This window comes from Stenella coeruleoalba (genome assembly GCF_951394435.1).
Source record: "Stenella coeruleoalba genome assembly, chromosome: 3".
Taxonomy (NCBI): Eukaryota; Metazoa; Chordata; class Mammalia; order Artiodactyla; family Delphinidae; genus Stenella; species Stenella coeruleoalba.
The window spans coordinates 132,445,366-132,461,301 of NC_137148.1; the positions used below are offsets into that span (position 1 = coordinate 132,445,366).

At 44.4% G+C, this 15,936-nt stretch overlaps 1 protein-coding gene across 2 annotated transcripts in view; it reads left to right on the forward strand.

Annotated features, from left to right (window-relative positions):
* The first annotated feature begins 6,591 nt into the window (after nucleotides 1–6,591).
* Nucleotides 6,592–15,936, forward strand: part of CYFIP2 (cytoplasmic FMR1 interacting protein 2) — a 113,459-nt gene continuing 104,114 nt past the window's right edge. Inside the window, exons 1-3 of one of the 2 annotated variants that reach the window (XM_079916544.1) lie at nucleotides 6,592–7,246; nucleotides 12,984–13,061; nucleotides 14,808–14,909. In XM_079916544.1, coding sequence (XP_079772670.1) covers nucleotides 7,244–7,246; nucleotides 12,984–13,061; nucleotides 14,808–14,909 — 183 coding nt within the window. In that variant the 5' untranslated portion in view covers nucleotides 6,592–7,243. Of the gene's footprint in view, nucleotides 7,247–12,983; nucleotides 13,062–14,807; nucleotides 14,910–15,936 lie in introns of those variants that run through there. The other variant, XM_079916545.1, reaches the window with a different exon arrangement.

Here is a 15,936-nt window from a genome sequence, read left to right on the forward strand (position 1 = left end):
ATAACACCTGTCCCCTCGAACCTGCAAGGGTGTTATGATTGAGGAAATCAAAGTGAAAGATCTGTAGAGTTAAGAATTAGTGTAATATTTCTGATGCCTTGCTCTTGTGTAGGAGAGTTGTTGCAATGTTTAATTCATCCATTCGCGCTCTTAAAAAGAGGCCATCCGACTAGCTAATATTTCCCGAGTGCTTGCTGTGTGCCTGCTGTTGGGCTGAGCATTTCACGTGCTGTAATGTTATATAATCCTCATAATAAATCACTGAGGGCAGGGACTATTATTAATCATCGCCCTTTTACAGATAAGGAAACGGAGGCTCAGAGAGGTTAAGGAACATACTTATGGTTATGCAGCTAGGAAGTAACAGATGGCGGATATGAACACAGAACTCGAGCTTACCCACCATACTTAGCCTAGTTTTCCATGTCATTAAGCCTTCTGACTTTTTTCGTTTTTCTTCCAGAAAGTCAGTCAGAAAATAACAATGCAGATCTTTTGCTTAGAGAATAGCAACCTGCATTCCCAAAGCCAGGCTCTCTTAGTGCCCATCCTGCGTCTGTGAGGCCCCTTGCTTCTTGTTCAGGATCTGTCAGTCATCTCAGTGGGGGGGGTGGAGGGGTGGAGGGGTGGAGGGGGTCGGGCACGGGGCCTACAGGACCTTCTCAGAAGCAGATTGCCCGAGAGCCCGGTGTTATTACTACTCGGTGAAACCAGGCCCCTGAGTTTCCGTTTGTTATGAAGATGCTGAATTTAAATCTGCCATGAATGCCCCACATTGCAGGTTGCAGCTGTGTCTGGTAAATGGTGCTCCCAGAACAGTGTTAGTTTTTTTAATATTTTATTAATTTCTCTTGCAAAGTGACAAAATGACCACGTGGTGGTAGACTCAATATTAAGAATTCTCCTCCTTTGGAAGATTGCATAACAGGCAGGACATTTGCGCTGGAAAAGAAGTACTTCTTTTCATGTATACCTCTGATAAAATTTCCGGAATGTTTTTTCTTTCTGACTGATGTGGAGTTGGCAGTGACTTCTAGCACTTGGGCTAAAAATGTCTGATTTCCTTCTCCCTTAGGCAGTGAATGATCTACAAAGAAACAGAGAAATCCATTAGAGAAGCTGTATTTGTAATGGAAATAAAGACTCCTAATTTATTGGCTCTGTAGGTCGTTCACTTATTGATTCTGATCAGGGGAAGGACGGGAGTATTATTGTGTTAAAGGAGAAAACCTTAAGGGTTATTCTGGTAAATGAGTATTTTAGAATCTGAGAAGCTTAGAAGAAACCCAGGTTAAAGGAGGAAGGAGAAGGTAAAGATCATAAGTAGGAGTCAGTGAAGATGAAGAAAGGGAAGACAGATTAGAACTGGGATTGTATACATTGAGCTGGGAGTTTTTATGGAACATTTCTGACATATTTAAAATTGGAGGGACTTCCCTGGAGGTTCAGTGGTTAAGACTCCGAGCTTCCATTGCAGGGGACCCAGGTTCAAGCCCTGGTCAGGGAACTAAGATCCCACATGCTGCGTGGCGTGGCCAAAGATAAAAGTAACATAAAATTGGATAAAAAATTATCATAAATCTCTGTGTGTAAGCATCACACAGGATTGACTTTTTTTTTTTTTTTTTTGCGGTATGCGGGCCTCTCACTGTTGTGGCCTCTCCCGTTGCGGATCACAGGCTCCAGACGCGCAGGCTCAGCGGCCATGGCTCACGGGCCCAGCCGCTCCGCGGCACGTGGGATCCTCCGATCCTCACAGACCGGGGCACGAACCCGTGTCCCCTGCATTGGCAGGAGGACTCTCAACCACTGCGCCACCAGGGAAGCCCAACAGTTATTAACTTTGGCTGATTTTGTCTCATTTATTTCTCACTCTTCCCCCATCTAATACGATTTGGAAGCAAACCCCTGTATCCTTTCATCCATATTTTAGTAGGTATTTGTCGAAGATAAGGACTATTTTAAAATATAACCTCAATATTGTTGTCACATCTAAAAAATAGTAACAGTTTCCTTAATATTGTCAAATATTGCGTCAGTAACTAGCCAGAGAAATTTTCCTGTTTTCTCATATATGTTACAATTTCATCTTTATGGTGGTTTGTTTGAAATGAGATCCAAATGAAGTAAAACCATGTGATAGTCTAAGTCTCTTATCATCTATAACTTCCCCCTCCATGTCTTTTTTTTTTTCCCTTGCACTTTATTTGTTAAAGATACTCAGCCATTTGTCCAGCAGACTTTCCCATAGATTGTATTTTACTGAGTACCTCACCATGGTGTGTTTTAACATGTTCTGTCCTCTGTATTTCCTGTCAGATTGTATCAAAGGCTTGATTAGATTCAGATATTTTGTTTTGAGTTCAGCACTCTTTGTAAGGTGATGGTGTGTTTTTCCATCAGGAGGCACATAATATCTGGTTGTCCCTCATGTAGAGATGTTAGCAGCAGTTGGTGATCAGTGCCTACATCCATTTGTTCACTAGGGGTTGGAAGCTAGGGATATTTTAATTCTGTGAATATTTCTGGGGGAAAAAAAGAAATACCTTTATAAAGAGAAGCATCTCTCTCTCCTGCAATTCATTTATCCAGTTGTACAGTTGGTATAGGAAAGACTGGTTCAATGTTTGCTTCTTTCCTTTTATTTACTGATTTTCAACGTAAAAGTTGGTTCACAGGCATCCTCCAGCAGTAACAAAGGCATAAAACCAAGTTTTTGTTAAGTGTCTTTACGATCTCATGGATTCACATATATTTGATATTGTTTCAAGTCCCTTGAGTTGTGCTAGCTCAGCACACAGATCACCCCATCTTTGGCCAATGGAGGCTGCCTCAATTTGGCCCCTGGGTCCCTTTGACACAGCCCTGGTAGTCATAGATAAATAGTCGCTTCTAGGCCTTTTTTTTTTTTTAATTTTATTTTTAACATCTTTATTGGAGTATAATTGCTTTACAATGGTGTGTTAGTTTCTGCTCTATAACAAAGTGAATCAGCTATACACATACACACGTTCCAATATCTCTTCCCTCTTGCGTCTCCCTCCCTCCTCCAGGCCTTTCAAACCTAGGTTCCAAGCCCAGCTCCAGCACTTGCCAGCCCTTGACCTTGTAAAGTGACCTAAATTCTGAGCTTCTGTTTGCTCATCTTTAAAATGGGAATAATCATAGTACTTATCTTTATAAGGTTGATGCAAGATTAAAATAGCTGAGTGCTTGGCAGAGTGACACAGAGTAATGGCTTTAAAATGTTAGGTTTATTATTATTTGAATTAACGAAGAGAATTATTAGGGCTTTGGAGCTTACAGATCATTATGCCCTGGACAGTCATTAACCCTTCCTGCAAAATGGACTTAACATTAATGTACTAAAGAAGACAATCTTTTCTGTGGATTGGCAAATGGTTTTGCTGTAGAACTGAATGCCACACTTAGAATTCAGGGCAGAGAAGAGAGCAGAGGAAGCAGCATAGGTGTGGAGAGGGCCTGAAACCACCTCCATGAGGCCAGGCACCTGCAGAGGGCAGAGAAGGCAGTCACCTCTGAGCCCCCCCCCCCCCCCCCCCCCGTGCCCTCATTGGATGTGGCCTTCACTGTTGCCATAGCGTGTGACAGGGAGGTGAGTTGAGAACTCAGTGAAGTGTGAAGCGGTAGTCAGCAGCTCAGCCCCATCTGCCCTCCCAGCCGGGCCTAAAGGAGACACAGGGGCAGCCTGCGTGGGGTGCACTCTGCAACTGTGTCAGCCCTTCACAGCCTGGGCCCAGCTCTGCTGTCGCTGGTCCTTTTCTGCCCTGGCCTCTGACACCACATTTCCTAATGAGTGAGGCAAATTCTCTGACACTCTGAGACTCCAGCCCTGAAGCAGGTCTCAGGCTTCCCTGGGATTAGGGATGGGGAGGGAGGGAGGGCGCTCTCCGGAGCACAGGCAGCCTTCTCCGTGTTTCCTCATTCGAATATGCTAAAGGGTTAGAAGTTGCTGCACTCCTTATTATTATGTCATTAACCTTTTTTTAAAACTCAGTTTTCAGATTTTTGTTCACCTAGTCTACTATTTGTTTTGTTTTGCTGTTTTTTGCTTCATTTATTTCTGCTTTTGTAATTAGTAATCCCTGCATTCTCATTTTTGGGGGTTGATTTTTATCCTTTTTTAGGTTTTTGAGTGGAAAATTCAGTTCATTTAATTCTGCTTTCTTATTTCCTATGAAATGCATTCAGTTCTAAATATTTTACAATTTCTATTTGAATTCCTCTTCAGCTATGAATAACCTAGCAGTATGTTTTTTACAAATTTTCATAGATACGGAGTTTTTTCTTTGCTATAATTTACATTATTGATTTCTAAGTTTATTGCACTGTAGTCAGTGAATGTGACTTCTAGAAGGTCATATTTAGGGGAACTTGTGAGAACTTGTTTTATGCTCTAAATCATGATGATTTTTAATTAATGTTTCACATATGCTTTAAAAAATGAGTATTCTGTTTGCTGAGTGCTGAGTTCTTAAAATAGCAGTTAGCTCCTGTTAGGTAGGTGCTGTTTAGAACCTCTTCAGCTTCACTGCCTGGCAAAGTTCTCATCACACCCGCTGTAGTCTGCCAGGGCCTGAGACACAAAAATGTCCATTTTGGGCTGATTTGTTTGGTGTGGCTCACAAAACATACCATATGTCCAGGCCAAGGAAGACAGTGGCTCTAATGTTTTTGCAAATAAGGTTAAATTTGCTGGAGTCTGAATTCTTTGACTCCCAGCTTAATTTCACACTCTGGTTTCAAGCTGATAATCTTTGGCTCTCTCAGTCATGGATGTTTGTGTTATGCAATAATTTAAGAGTGGAACTGATAAATATCTTCTTGAATAACAAAAACTGGAGGCTGACTTTGGCCCGTGTTCTAGCGTCAAGCATAATTTGAAGTCCTTTGCTCCTGGTCACTGTGGTTGTATGAGTGTCAACGTAACTTCTCTGAGCCTTGTTTTTCCATCAGTTATGTGGATATGAGACCACTTGCCATCAGAGGGTTGTGGTGAGGCTCAGTCAAGGCAATAGACATAAAAAAGTACTTCATAAACTGTACAGAGATCCTCAGATATCAGGCACGGGTTGAGGGCACCGCGGGAAGAAGTAGCAAGTGGAAGCGGTCTCGGTGCGTGTTTCTTAACTCCCTGGGTTCTCTGGAAGGAGCCTGGACAGGGTGAGCTTGGGAGAAGTGTTTGAAGGCCCCTGAAACTCTCCGTTTCTTTCTCTTCCATCCCCCCCAGTGCAGACAACAGAAACTGCCGCCATGACCACCCACGTCACCCTGGAAGATGCCCTGTCCAATGTGGACTTGCTGGAAGAGCTGCCCCTCCCTGACCAGCAGCCATGCATCGAACCCCCGCCTTCCTCCATCATGTACCAGGTTAAGTCCTCCCAGAGCACCAGGGCCAGATGGTGGGGGGTGGGATCAGGAATTCTGGGGATCCCCTGAGAGGGTTTGCCCTGAAGGCAGAGGGAAGTGGGATGCCTGCATCTAGAAGGTGAAGGGTCGTCAGCTGATGGAGTCCCTGCTGCGCTGGTGGAGCTGAGTGTAAGCAATAGATAAGCTAGTAAATGTACACCAGGGCTGTTTCTCTTCCCTCGGGGAAGGCTTGTTGATCCGTTCTGACCCCAAATACCTTCCCGGCTGTTCTTGCTGCAGCACCAACCAAGGTTTTGGCAGCTCTGACCTCATGAATTAAATATCGCAATTTAGCAACCCCTAGAGCCTGCCTGGGTAATTACTTTTCCTTCATGTATGTGACAAGAGGTCTTCAACTCCCCACAGCCGATAATGGCTCTGGGAAGCCAGTCACAGTTGTTTGCTTTTGCCTGAGAGGCAAGCTTGTGACAAACCGTGATCGGATTGCTCAAAACCGAGATCCCACCTGGGCGTGGTGGGAAGGGCATCCGTGCAGCTGTAGTCATCCTTGCAAATAGACCCTGTCTCGGTGTGCTGGGCAAGTATACCATGTTATGAAAGAATTAGTTAGTTGGAAATTTTTAGCTTTTTAGCTGTATTTGACCTTTTGAAAGTTCTTGGACTGCTAAATGAGACCGAATATAAGCGCATAGTCTATTTTAAATTTCATTCAATGGCTAGATTTATTATGCACATGCCTGGAGGTTCAACTCATCCACTTGGTTTATTCACATTTTCTAACCCAGATTAAATTTTAATTATGTAAATATCTTTTTTATTAATAGCAATGCAGCAAAGTATTTATAACAAATAAAAATTTTCCTGTAACTGTGTCTATATATATACACATATATATACCCCCACACCTTTTTACCACGTATATGTATAATTTTTTTTTTTTTAACCAAAAGAGAATGATACTGTATTATGTTGCTCTATGATCTGGCTTTTTTAACTTAAAATTTATTATGGGTATTTTTCCTGACAATACTGCTATGCTACCACACTGTATTTAACCACCACATAGTACTTATAAGATGAGCCCATTGTATGGATATACTATTATTTATTTAGCTTTTTGCTGTTAATGGATATTTGGATGGCTTCCAGTATTTTTATTAAAAAAAAATACTGCAGTTATTTTTCTTGTACAGATGTATCTGCACCCTCAGGCAAGTATTTTTGCAACTGCTGGATCAAAGCAGTGTACCTCTTCACCTTTTGTTTTAATATCTTCATCTTTCAAAAATTTTTTTATACAATTTTTAAAGTTATTACAAAATATTGGCTACATTCCCAGTGTTGTACAGTACAACCTTGAGCCTACTTTACATCCACTAGTTTGTACCTCCCTTTGCCCACCACTGGTAACCGCTAGTTTTTCCTCTATATCTGTGAGTCTGCTTCTTTCTAAAAAAAAAAAAAACAAAAGACACGTCTTCACTTTTAAGAGCTATTTAGGCTTGTATGGTTTAAGCCTTTACTTCCGAGGCTCCCTGGGTAAACCTGATGACCCATGGGAAGCAGATGCAGGCCCTGGCTGTAGCCAGCTCCTGCCCAGTGGGATTCAGGGTGGGATTTCTTGGCGGAAGATGAGAGGGTGATGTGGGGATAGATTTCCACAGAGAACTCGGGCATTTGTTGGCAGCGGTTTATTCCCTGGACACCCAGCCACCTTGAACCTGTTTTCCAACCACCAAGTATTCCTGTTCTCTAATTCCTGCAGGCTAACTTTGACACAAACTTCGAGGACAGGAATGCGTTTGTCACAGGCATTGCAAGGTACATTGAGCAGGCTACAGTCCACTCCAGCATGGTAAGTCTCTGTGACCTTCAGGGACAGACGTGCCCCCTGCTGGTGGGGGCGGGGCTGTGGGCAGCTTCTCTCGCCAGGGGCCTGTGCTCAGCTGTTCCAAGAACACTCTGCCTCAGACCCATCTCCTCAAGCCCATCCTCATGCCCCACCCATCCCCTCTCAGCGCCTGGAGGCCCACTGTTCCTATCTTCCAACCTTGCAGATCCTGCTCACCTTTGGGGCGGAACTCCATTCCCACTGTTCACTTCCCTGAGCTCTAGCTTTGGGGGTTAACAGTTGATTAGATCCTGCCTTTTTTAATGCTTTATAGATAGATTACTGGCTGTGTGGAATTTTGGCCCTTGACCAAAGCACAAAGTTTCTCAAAAAAGGTTTGGAGTAACACATTACTGGTGGCCTAAATCATTCACAAAGAGGGACCCGTTGTTTGATGGATCTTGGTCTGACCCATCTGTGAGGGTACCCTTCCTTCTTGGGCTTTCATTGATTTCATCCTCATGCATCGCTGACATTTAAAGAATTCCAAATTTCTCATTCACAGGTTCTGCCTGTGGCTCAGTGGACCTTTCTCACTATATCAGCAATAGCCTAAAGCCTGTCTCACCACACCCTGCCCATTCATTCAATAAATGTTGTGTACCTGGTACCTGGAGAGACCCTGCTAAATGCTGGAGAGGGGGATATGCAAGGACAGATAGGGCTGGTCTTGGTTCTCAATGAGTCAAGTAGAAATAGACAGGCTTACCATTTATTGAACATTTTATGTGCAGATATTTTAAATGCATTGTCTTAATTAATCCTCACCTCAACCCTTTGAAGAAGGTTCTATTACAATACTCATTTTATGGGTGGGGAAAACTGAGGTCCAGAAAAGTTAAGTAACTTACTCAGGGTCCTGCCACTGACAAATGGCAGAGCTAAACCTAAATCTGTTTGACTACAAAACCTGTGCTCTAGATGGCTCTTTGCAAACAAATAAAAATATACAAAGTTAAAGGTAAAAGGCATGGTGAAAGTTCAAAGTCTTTAAGGGGCCCTGAGAGGCTCAGAGAAAGCTTGATGAAGGAAGTGGGTTTTGAGTAGAGGCTTGTATACTGTACATACACACACACATTATAACCACATATTATATATATATATACACACACACACACACACATATATAATATATGGTTATTATATATACATAATATATATGTAATATATATATATATATATATACCATATATAAATGGTACTTTAAACTATATAAGGTTTTCTTATACATGGTATCATTGGAACCTTATAATAGCCCTGTGACTTGGAAAGAGATCATTATTCCCATTTTAGGGATGAGAAAACTGAGACCTAGAGAAGTTAATAAGCAGGTTGCTCATGATCCCACAATTAGTAAATCACAGGGTTGAACCTAGAATCCAGGACTTAAGATTCCCAGCCCTGATCTCTTTCCACTGACCTCTGCTGTCTCACACAATTAGAATTTTATCTGTCAGGGATGAGATGGAGAGCATCTGGCTGGTGGAAGCAGCATGAGGAAAGGCACAGAGGCAAAAGGCACAGAGACTGCCTGGGTTTGGACTGTGAAGTACATATAGGGAAATTCTTGGTGGTATTTATCAAAAATTAGATAAGGGTCAGTGCATAGAGGCTGTCTTCGTTTGATAGAGCTGCGATAACAAAATACCACAGACTGGGTGGCTTAAATAACAAATTTATTTTCTCCCAGTTCTGGAGACAGAAGTCCAATATCAAGGTGTCAGCAGGGTTGCTTTCTCCTGAGGCCACTCCGTGGCTTACAGACGGCCGCCTTCTGGCGATGTCCTCACACGGTCTTTTGTCTGTGCAGGCACATGTAAGGTGTCTCTCTGTGTGTCCAAATTCTGTCAGATTGGATGAGGGTCCTTAATGGCCTCATGTTAACTTAATCATCTCTTTAAAGGCCCTGTCTCCAAATATAGTCACATTCTGAGGTCCTGAGGTTAGGACTTCAACATATGAATTTCGCGGGGGGGACACAAGTCAGCCCATAATAGAGGGCTTTAATTCATTTAATCAAAAATCAGTAGCAATGGGAATTTTTCATTGATGGGAGAAATGTGAACAGAAATACACTTGAGGAATAAGTTTCATTTGTCAGTTTTGTGCAGAACAAGTGGTAAGGAGGCATGAGTGAGGCGATAGTTAAAGTTATCTACACTGGAGGCGTCAAGGGCCGGATGAGGGCAATGGTGTGAGGGATGGCTAAGGGGACATGGATACGAGAGGCGCTGGAGGTTGACTCCACCTGGCTTCACAGTGTGCTGGGTGCTGGGGCCCGTGGGAGTGACAACGATGCTGACTGAGGTTTCCTGGAAATACCAGGTCAGGGACACCAATAGAGAAGTCAGAGGAAGGGCCGGTTTGCAGGCAGATTGTATTCGTTTTCTGTGGCTGCTGGAACAGAAGATTATCACAGATTCGGTGACCTAAAACAACACAAAGTTATCTGCTTACCGTGTTTTTGGTCAGAAGCCTGGCATGGGATCTTACAGGGTTAAAATCAAGGTGTGGGCAGGCCTGCATTCGTTTCTGAAGGCTCTAGAGGAGAATCTGTTGCCTTGTTTTTCCAGCTTCTAGAGACTGCCCGCATTCCTTGACTCAGCCCCCTTGCATCCAGCAGTCACACCACTCCAATCTCTGCTTCCATCCTCACGACTCCTGGTCTGACTCTCTCACCTCCCTCACACTTATTAGGACCCTTGCCATTACACTGGGTCCACCAGATACCCCAGGATGACCTCCCCATCTCAAGGCTGCTAACTTAGTAACATCTGCAAAGTCCCTTTTGCTGTGTAAGGTATTGTTTTCACAGGTTCTGGGGATTAGGATGCAGACATCTTTCTGGGGCCACTATTCTACCAACACAGGGATAGTGTTCATATGGTTTTAGGCAGGGTCTCAGATAGGGTGTACTGATGATGTTCGTGGATAATGCCAAAACTTCACTTCCTCAACAATTTCCTCCTTGTACCTTGCTAAATCTTTCTGTAGAGTAGCTTTATCAGCAGCAAGAGGCTTCATTAGATGTTCATCTTCTTGTATTTCTCCTGCCCACTTTGGGGCAAGGTGAATTTCTCAAAAGGCAGGATAGCCAGAGAAAAGAGGAGTAATTGACCACCATGTAATTGACCACCTATGAGGAACAGTCAAGGGTTCTTTGCTGGGGGGTGAGATGGGGGCTGAGTGTCCAAATAAGTGCTGAGGGGTACCATCTGTCACTATCTGAAATTTGATCTGAACTCACATTGGGTTTAAATCGTGGACTTACAGAATCTTATCAAGGTAAAGGACCTGAGAGATCCTTAGTCCTACAGCTGTCAACCTAGGCTGCACGTTGGAATCACCTGGAGAGCATTAAAAAACACTTATGTCTGGGCCCCTCCCCCAGAGATAACGATTTCGTTCCAGTGGAGCCCAGCCTGGGCATCAGGCGTTTTCAAAGTTGCCCAGGTGACTAACGTGCAGCCAGGACTCAGAGCCAGTGATTTAGGCCAACTCTTTGCCTCTAAATGAGAAAACCATGACATTGTGCAGATAAAAGTTGGGTCCAAGCAGAGCCAGGACCAGACCTCAAGTTTCCTGAAGCTCCATCCTACACACCATCCTGACCTCTACATTCCAGGCATGATTATACAACAAATCTGACTGATGGTCAGCTGAACTGTCCACAAGGCAGAGTCCACATCATTCTTGTTCACTGGCCTGTTTTCAGCACGTAGCACCAAGCCAGGGACCCGTGAGCACTCAGTGAAAGGTTCACTGGATGAGTGAATGGGAATATACCTGCCAGTGGGCAGTTTAGTGCTGATAAGTAGACACATGTTCCCTATGCATTACTGTCACTTCCCTTTTCTGACACGTGTTCTGAAGCAATGGCAGCAGGAGACCCACAGGCTTGATTCTTGGTTCTCTGTGGTCTCAAGCACAACATGTTACTGATTTAAAGAGTTCTGTAAATTAAGAATTGAAAGTGTGACTCGTCAGTGACGTTTGCTGTTGAAAACAAAACTTCAAAAAGTAATAAGCTCCAAATTAAATCTGATCTTGTGCTAGGAAGATATTATGAAATAGATATGATGTGTGGGATAAAAGATAAATCAGTAAAGGTTCATTTTTGTATCTATACAAACATTCACAAAAGAGATGGTCTAGTAATACTCTTTTTATTGTATTTTTTGAGACGTCCTTCATATAACAAAATTCACCACTTAAAGTATACAATTCAGTGTTTTCATAGTAGATTCACAGTGTTATACAATTATCACTACTATCTAATTTCCATCACCACAAAGAGAAACCCCCAAACCTTTAGCAGTCCCTCCCAGTTCTGCTCTCCCCCAACCGCTAATCTACTTTCTGTTTCTGTGGATTTGTCTACTCTGAACAGTTCATCTAAATGGATCATATAATAGGTGGCCTTTTGTGTCTGGCTTCTTTCACTTAGCATAATGTTTTCAGAGTTCGTCCATGTTGTAGCATGGATCAGTACTTCATTCCTTTTTACAGAAGAGTACTATTCCATTGCATGGCTGTACCACATTTTATTTATCCATTCACCCGTTGGGTTGTTTCTGTTTTTTTGACTATTAGAATAATGTTGCTGTGAACAAGTGTGGAAGTTTCTGTGAGCACATATGCTTTCATTTCTCTTGGATACATACCTCAGAGCAGAATTGCTGGGTTATATGGTAACTGTGTGTTTAACTTTTTGAGGAGCTGCCAGACTATCTTTTCCCTAGTAATACTCTTAACTCCCTTTACAGATTACCTAGTGTGTATGTATGTTTGTACTGTATTTAATTCTCATAAAATTCTCTGAGGTTGTTATTTACAACATTATTATTAAACAGATGACTAAATGGAGAATTTTAGGTTAAGTGACTTCCTGAAGGCCAAAGGGCTAAGTGGTGAAGCTGGGATTTCAGCCCAGATATTTGGACACTGAGATTAGGGCTCTTTCCAGTGAAGCACTTACTAGGTGAGGTGAGTCATCAGATTTGTTTTTCGTGCTGTTGTTAGTTTTGCCATCTGCTCTGTATTATTTTTAAAAATCTTAATCTTAACCATCTTCCTGCTTATGAAACAGTAAAGTGGGCTCTTACAAAAGAGCAGACATTGTAGTACCGTGTGATGTGAAAAGCGAAAGCCCCTGTTTATCCATCCCACAGAGAGCTTGCTATTCCTAGTTGTGGTATGTATTCCACCAAAATATTTTTCCATACACAATAATATACTTTCATAATTATTACTCTGTGTTTTTTAACCTATCTGCTGTACAAACTGTTTTGCTTATTTTCTTGCTAACTGTTTATCTGGGACAGCTTTTGCTGTTGGAGCTAGTGGATCTGCCCCTCCTTTCTGAGGTAGCCATCTGTCTTTGAAAAATGTGTCCTGCTCGTAGAGCCCTTGAGTGTCTGATGGGGACAATTTAGGCCATTGCTTCTCAAACTTATTGTGCACCTGGGAGTGTGAGTCCCCTGGGAATTTTATTGAACTGCAGATTCAGATTCCATAGGCCCAGGGAGGGGCCTGAGACTCTGCATTTCTAATAAGCCCCACCCCCCACCCCACCGGGTGATGCTGACACTGCCGGTCCATAGACCACACTGTGAGTTGCGACGACTGGGAGTGGGGGGCTGTTGAAAAGTCTTGTGGCGCCGGAGCAGTTTCTCCCTGCTGAGCATGTTGTGCTTTTCAGAATGAAATGCTGGAGGAAGGGCACGAGTATGCGGTCATGCTATACACCTGGCGCAGCTGTTCCCGGGCCATCCCCCAGGTGAGACAGTCCTGCCCCTTCAGGGGGTGCCTCCACCCTGCACCCCACCCCCGTCCAGATTACTGACCTTCTCCAGGGCCTCTTACCCAAGGGGGTGCGCTGAAAACATTCAGAGAGCATCCCGTAAAACTGACACCAGCTTTTAAAAATTGCTCAGTATTATTTTCTTTTGAAAGCAGTATATGCTAACTGTACAACACCCAAACCACTGCAGAAAGGTAGAAAGTAAAAAGCAAGACATCCTCACCCCTCCCTCCACCACCCAAATCCCCCACCTCCCACCAAAGCATAATCACTGTGGACGCTTTGCTGCATAGTCATCTGGCTCTCTTTCCTCAAACATCATGAATATTTCTGTGATTATTATTTTGTAAATTATTGTCATTTACAAAAGTGTGTAGTTTCCTATTTATACGGTTCTGCCACTTGAATTTTTTACACTGTATTCTTTTTTTTTTTTTTTTTTGCGGTACGCGGGCCTCTCACTGTTGTGGCCTCTCCCGTTGCGGAGCACAGGCTCCGGACGCGCAGACTCAGCGGCCATGGCTCACGGGCCCGGCCTCTCCGCGGCACGTGGGACCTTCCCGGACCGGGGCACGAACGCGTGTCCCCTGCATCGGCAGGCGAACTCTCAACCACTGCGCCACCAGGGAAGCCCTACACTGTATTCTTTATAACTGACTTTTTTCATGTTGACACACACAGATATTATTTTTACCATTATCATAGTTATCATATTATTCTTTGGTCCCACTGTAACCAAATCAACAGGCCACAGGTGTGTAAACAGAAACCATTCCTCTACCTTGCTCCCAATCCTAACCCCAAGAGCTCACTACTTATTAACAGCTTGGTTTTCGCACCCTTTCAGATTCTCTATACCTGTATTATATATGGATACACACACACTGTTTTGTGTTTTGTTGAATAAAAACGGGATTAAATTACCCTTCCTGTCCTGCAGCTGTTTCCACCCATCAGTTTATGGTAGCAATCTTTCCACCTCAGGTCAGAGATGTATCTCATTGCCCCTAACAGTTACATAGTGATAGTGTGTGAATGCATCATACTTCATCCATTTAATCATCGACTTCTGGATGTTTAGCTAGGCGCTTCCATTTTAAGAATTTCTATACAACAGTGTGAAGAATGTCCTTGTGTTCACTACCCTTTGCTCACTCTCCAGTTTCAGTGACCTGTTAGCAGCCTTGGGTGTGCATGCTGTGAACACATCTGCCACGGGATTCTGATGCGCTGAAAACCACTGGGCAGAGAAAACGGGCTTCTTAATGGGCCCAAGTATGGCCAGGGGACTTTGTCCCAAGTGCATCCAGAGCCATGGACAGAACGTTTTTCTCTGCTTAGGATCAGGCAGCGGCCCCCACGTAGGAGTAGGGGGTACTGGGGTAGGAGTGGGGCAAAGGCGGCAGGAGGGAGACTGTGCAGCTCAACGTAGTCATGTGTACAGCTCATGGGCGGGGCACAGAACAGACTGAAGGGGAGGAGGGTTCTGTTCTGGGGACCAGCTGGTTTCTTTCTTGCAGCCAGTGTCTGGGGAGCACTTCTGCCCCCATCAGAATGTCAGACGGGGCTACCCCAGCCTCCTCTCACTAGGTAACCATACCACTGATCATCCTAAATGAGGTGCATTCAACAGTGAAAACGGGCCCTGTTAATAAGACAGCAGGTGTGAACCAGGACCACCTGGGCAAACCAGGGTGTGCGAAACCCCCTGTCTCCCCACAGGTGAAATGCAACGAGCAGCCCAACCGAGTGGAGATCTATGAGAAGACAGTGGAGGTGCTGGAGCCGGAGGTCACTAAGCTCATGAAGTTCATGTACTTTCAGGTGAGGGGTCAGGGTGGGTCTGGGCCAGGACACCTGAGTAGGTGCCCACGCTTCTAGACACTGGTACTGGATTTCTGTGCCATGTTATTTATTCATTCGGCAAACACTTTCTAGTGCCCCTGCCCCACCCTGGGGTGAGCAAGACAGACAAGCCTCTCCCTCCATATAATTCACATTCTAGTGGGCAGACGAATGGGTTCTGGGTGGGAGGAGAGACTGACAATTAACAATACACAACAGAACAAGTGCTGTGAATAAAATACAATTAAAGAACCTTCGACATGGATGCAGCTTTAGGGACGGCCTCCACGGAGGTGGTGTTTGAACTGAGATCTGTATGATGTGAAAGAGGCTGGCAGGTGATGATCCAGGGGCAGAGGGTTTCAGGCAGAAGGAACTGCAAAGGCAAAGGCCCTGAAGCCTCAAGGAGCGTGACATGTTTAAGAAATGGAACGAAGCCAGGGAGGCTGCATAGTGAGCAGGGTAGGCAGGGACCTACTCATACAGGGCACTGCAGGCCAGGGGAAGAACACCTGGATTTTCTTCAAGCACCACGGGAAGCCGCTGGAGATTTCCGGTGACATGATCTGATCGAGGTGTTCTGGCTGCTCTGTGGTTGATGGATGGGAAGTGGGGGACAGCACAGGTGTCAGGGGCAGGAGGGCAGAAGGGTAGCAGCAGGGAGACCAGTTGGGAAGCCAAGAAGAATGAGCATTTAAGGGAGGAAAAGAGAAAAGACAGCCAAAGCCTCCTCTGAATGAAAGGTAAGAGGGCAAGCTGGTTATTACGCTTATTTGGAAGCCATTCAGGAATGCAGGCTGGTGGCTTTAAGACCACCCTCTGCCCGGGGCGGGGGAGTCCTACCACACACTCTGTGCCCTCCACGTGTATTTATGGCCTCATAAGTAGGCCTGCAAGCACTGGCCCAGGGTCTGCCCTGTGCCCAGCTCTGTGCTGGCCTTCTGGGGGAGGGAGATGGGAACATTTGGGGAAGGTGCAGATAGAGCCTCGCAGGCAGAGAAGCCCA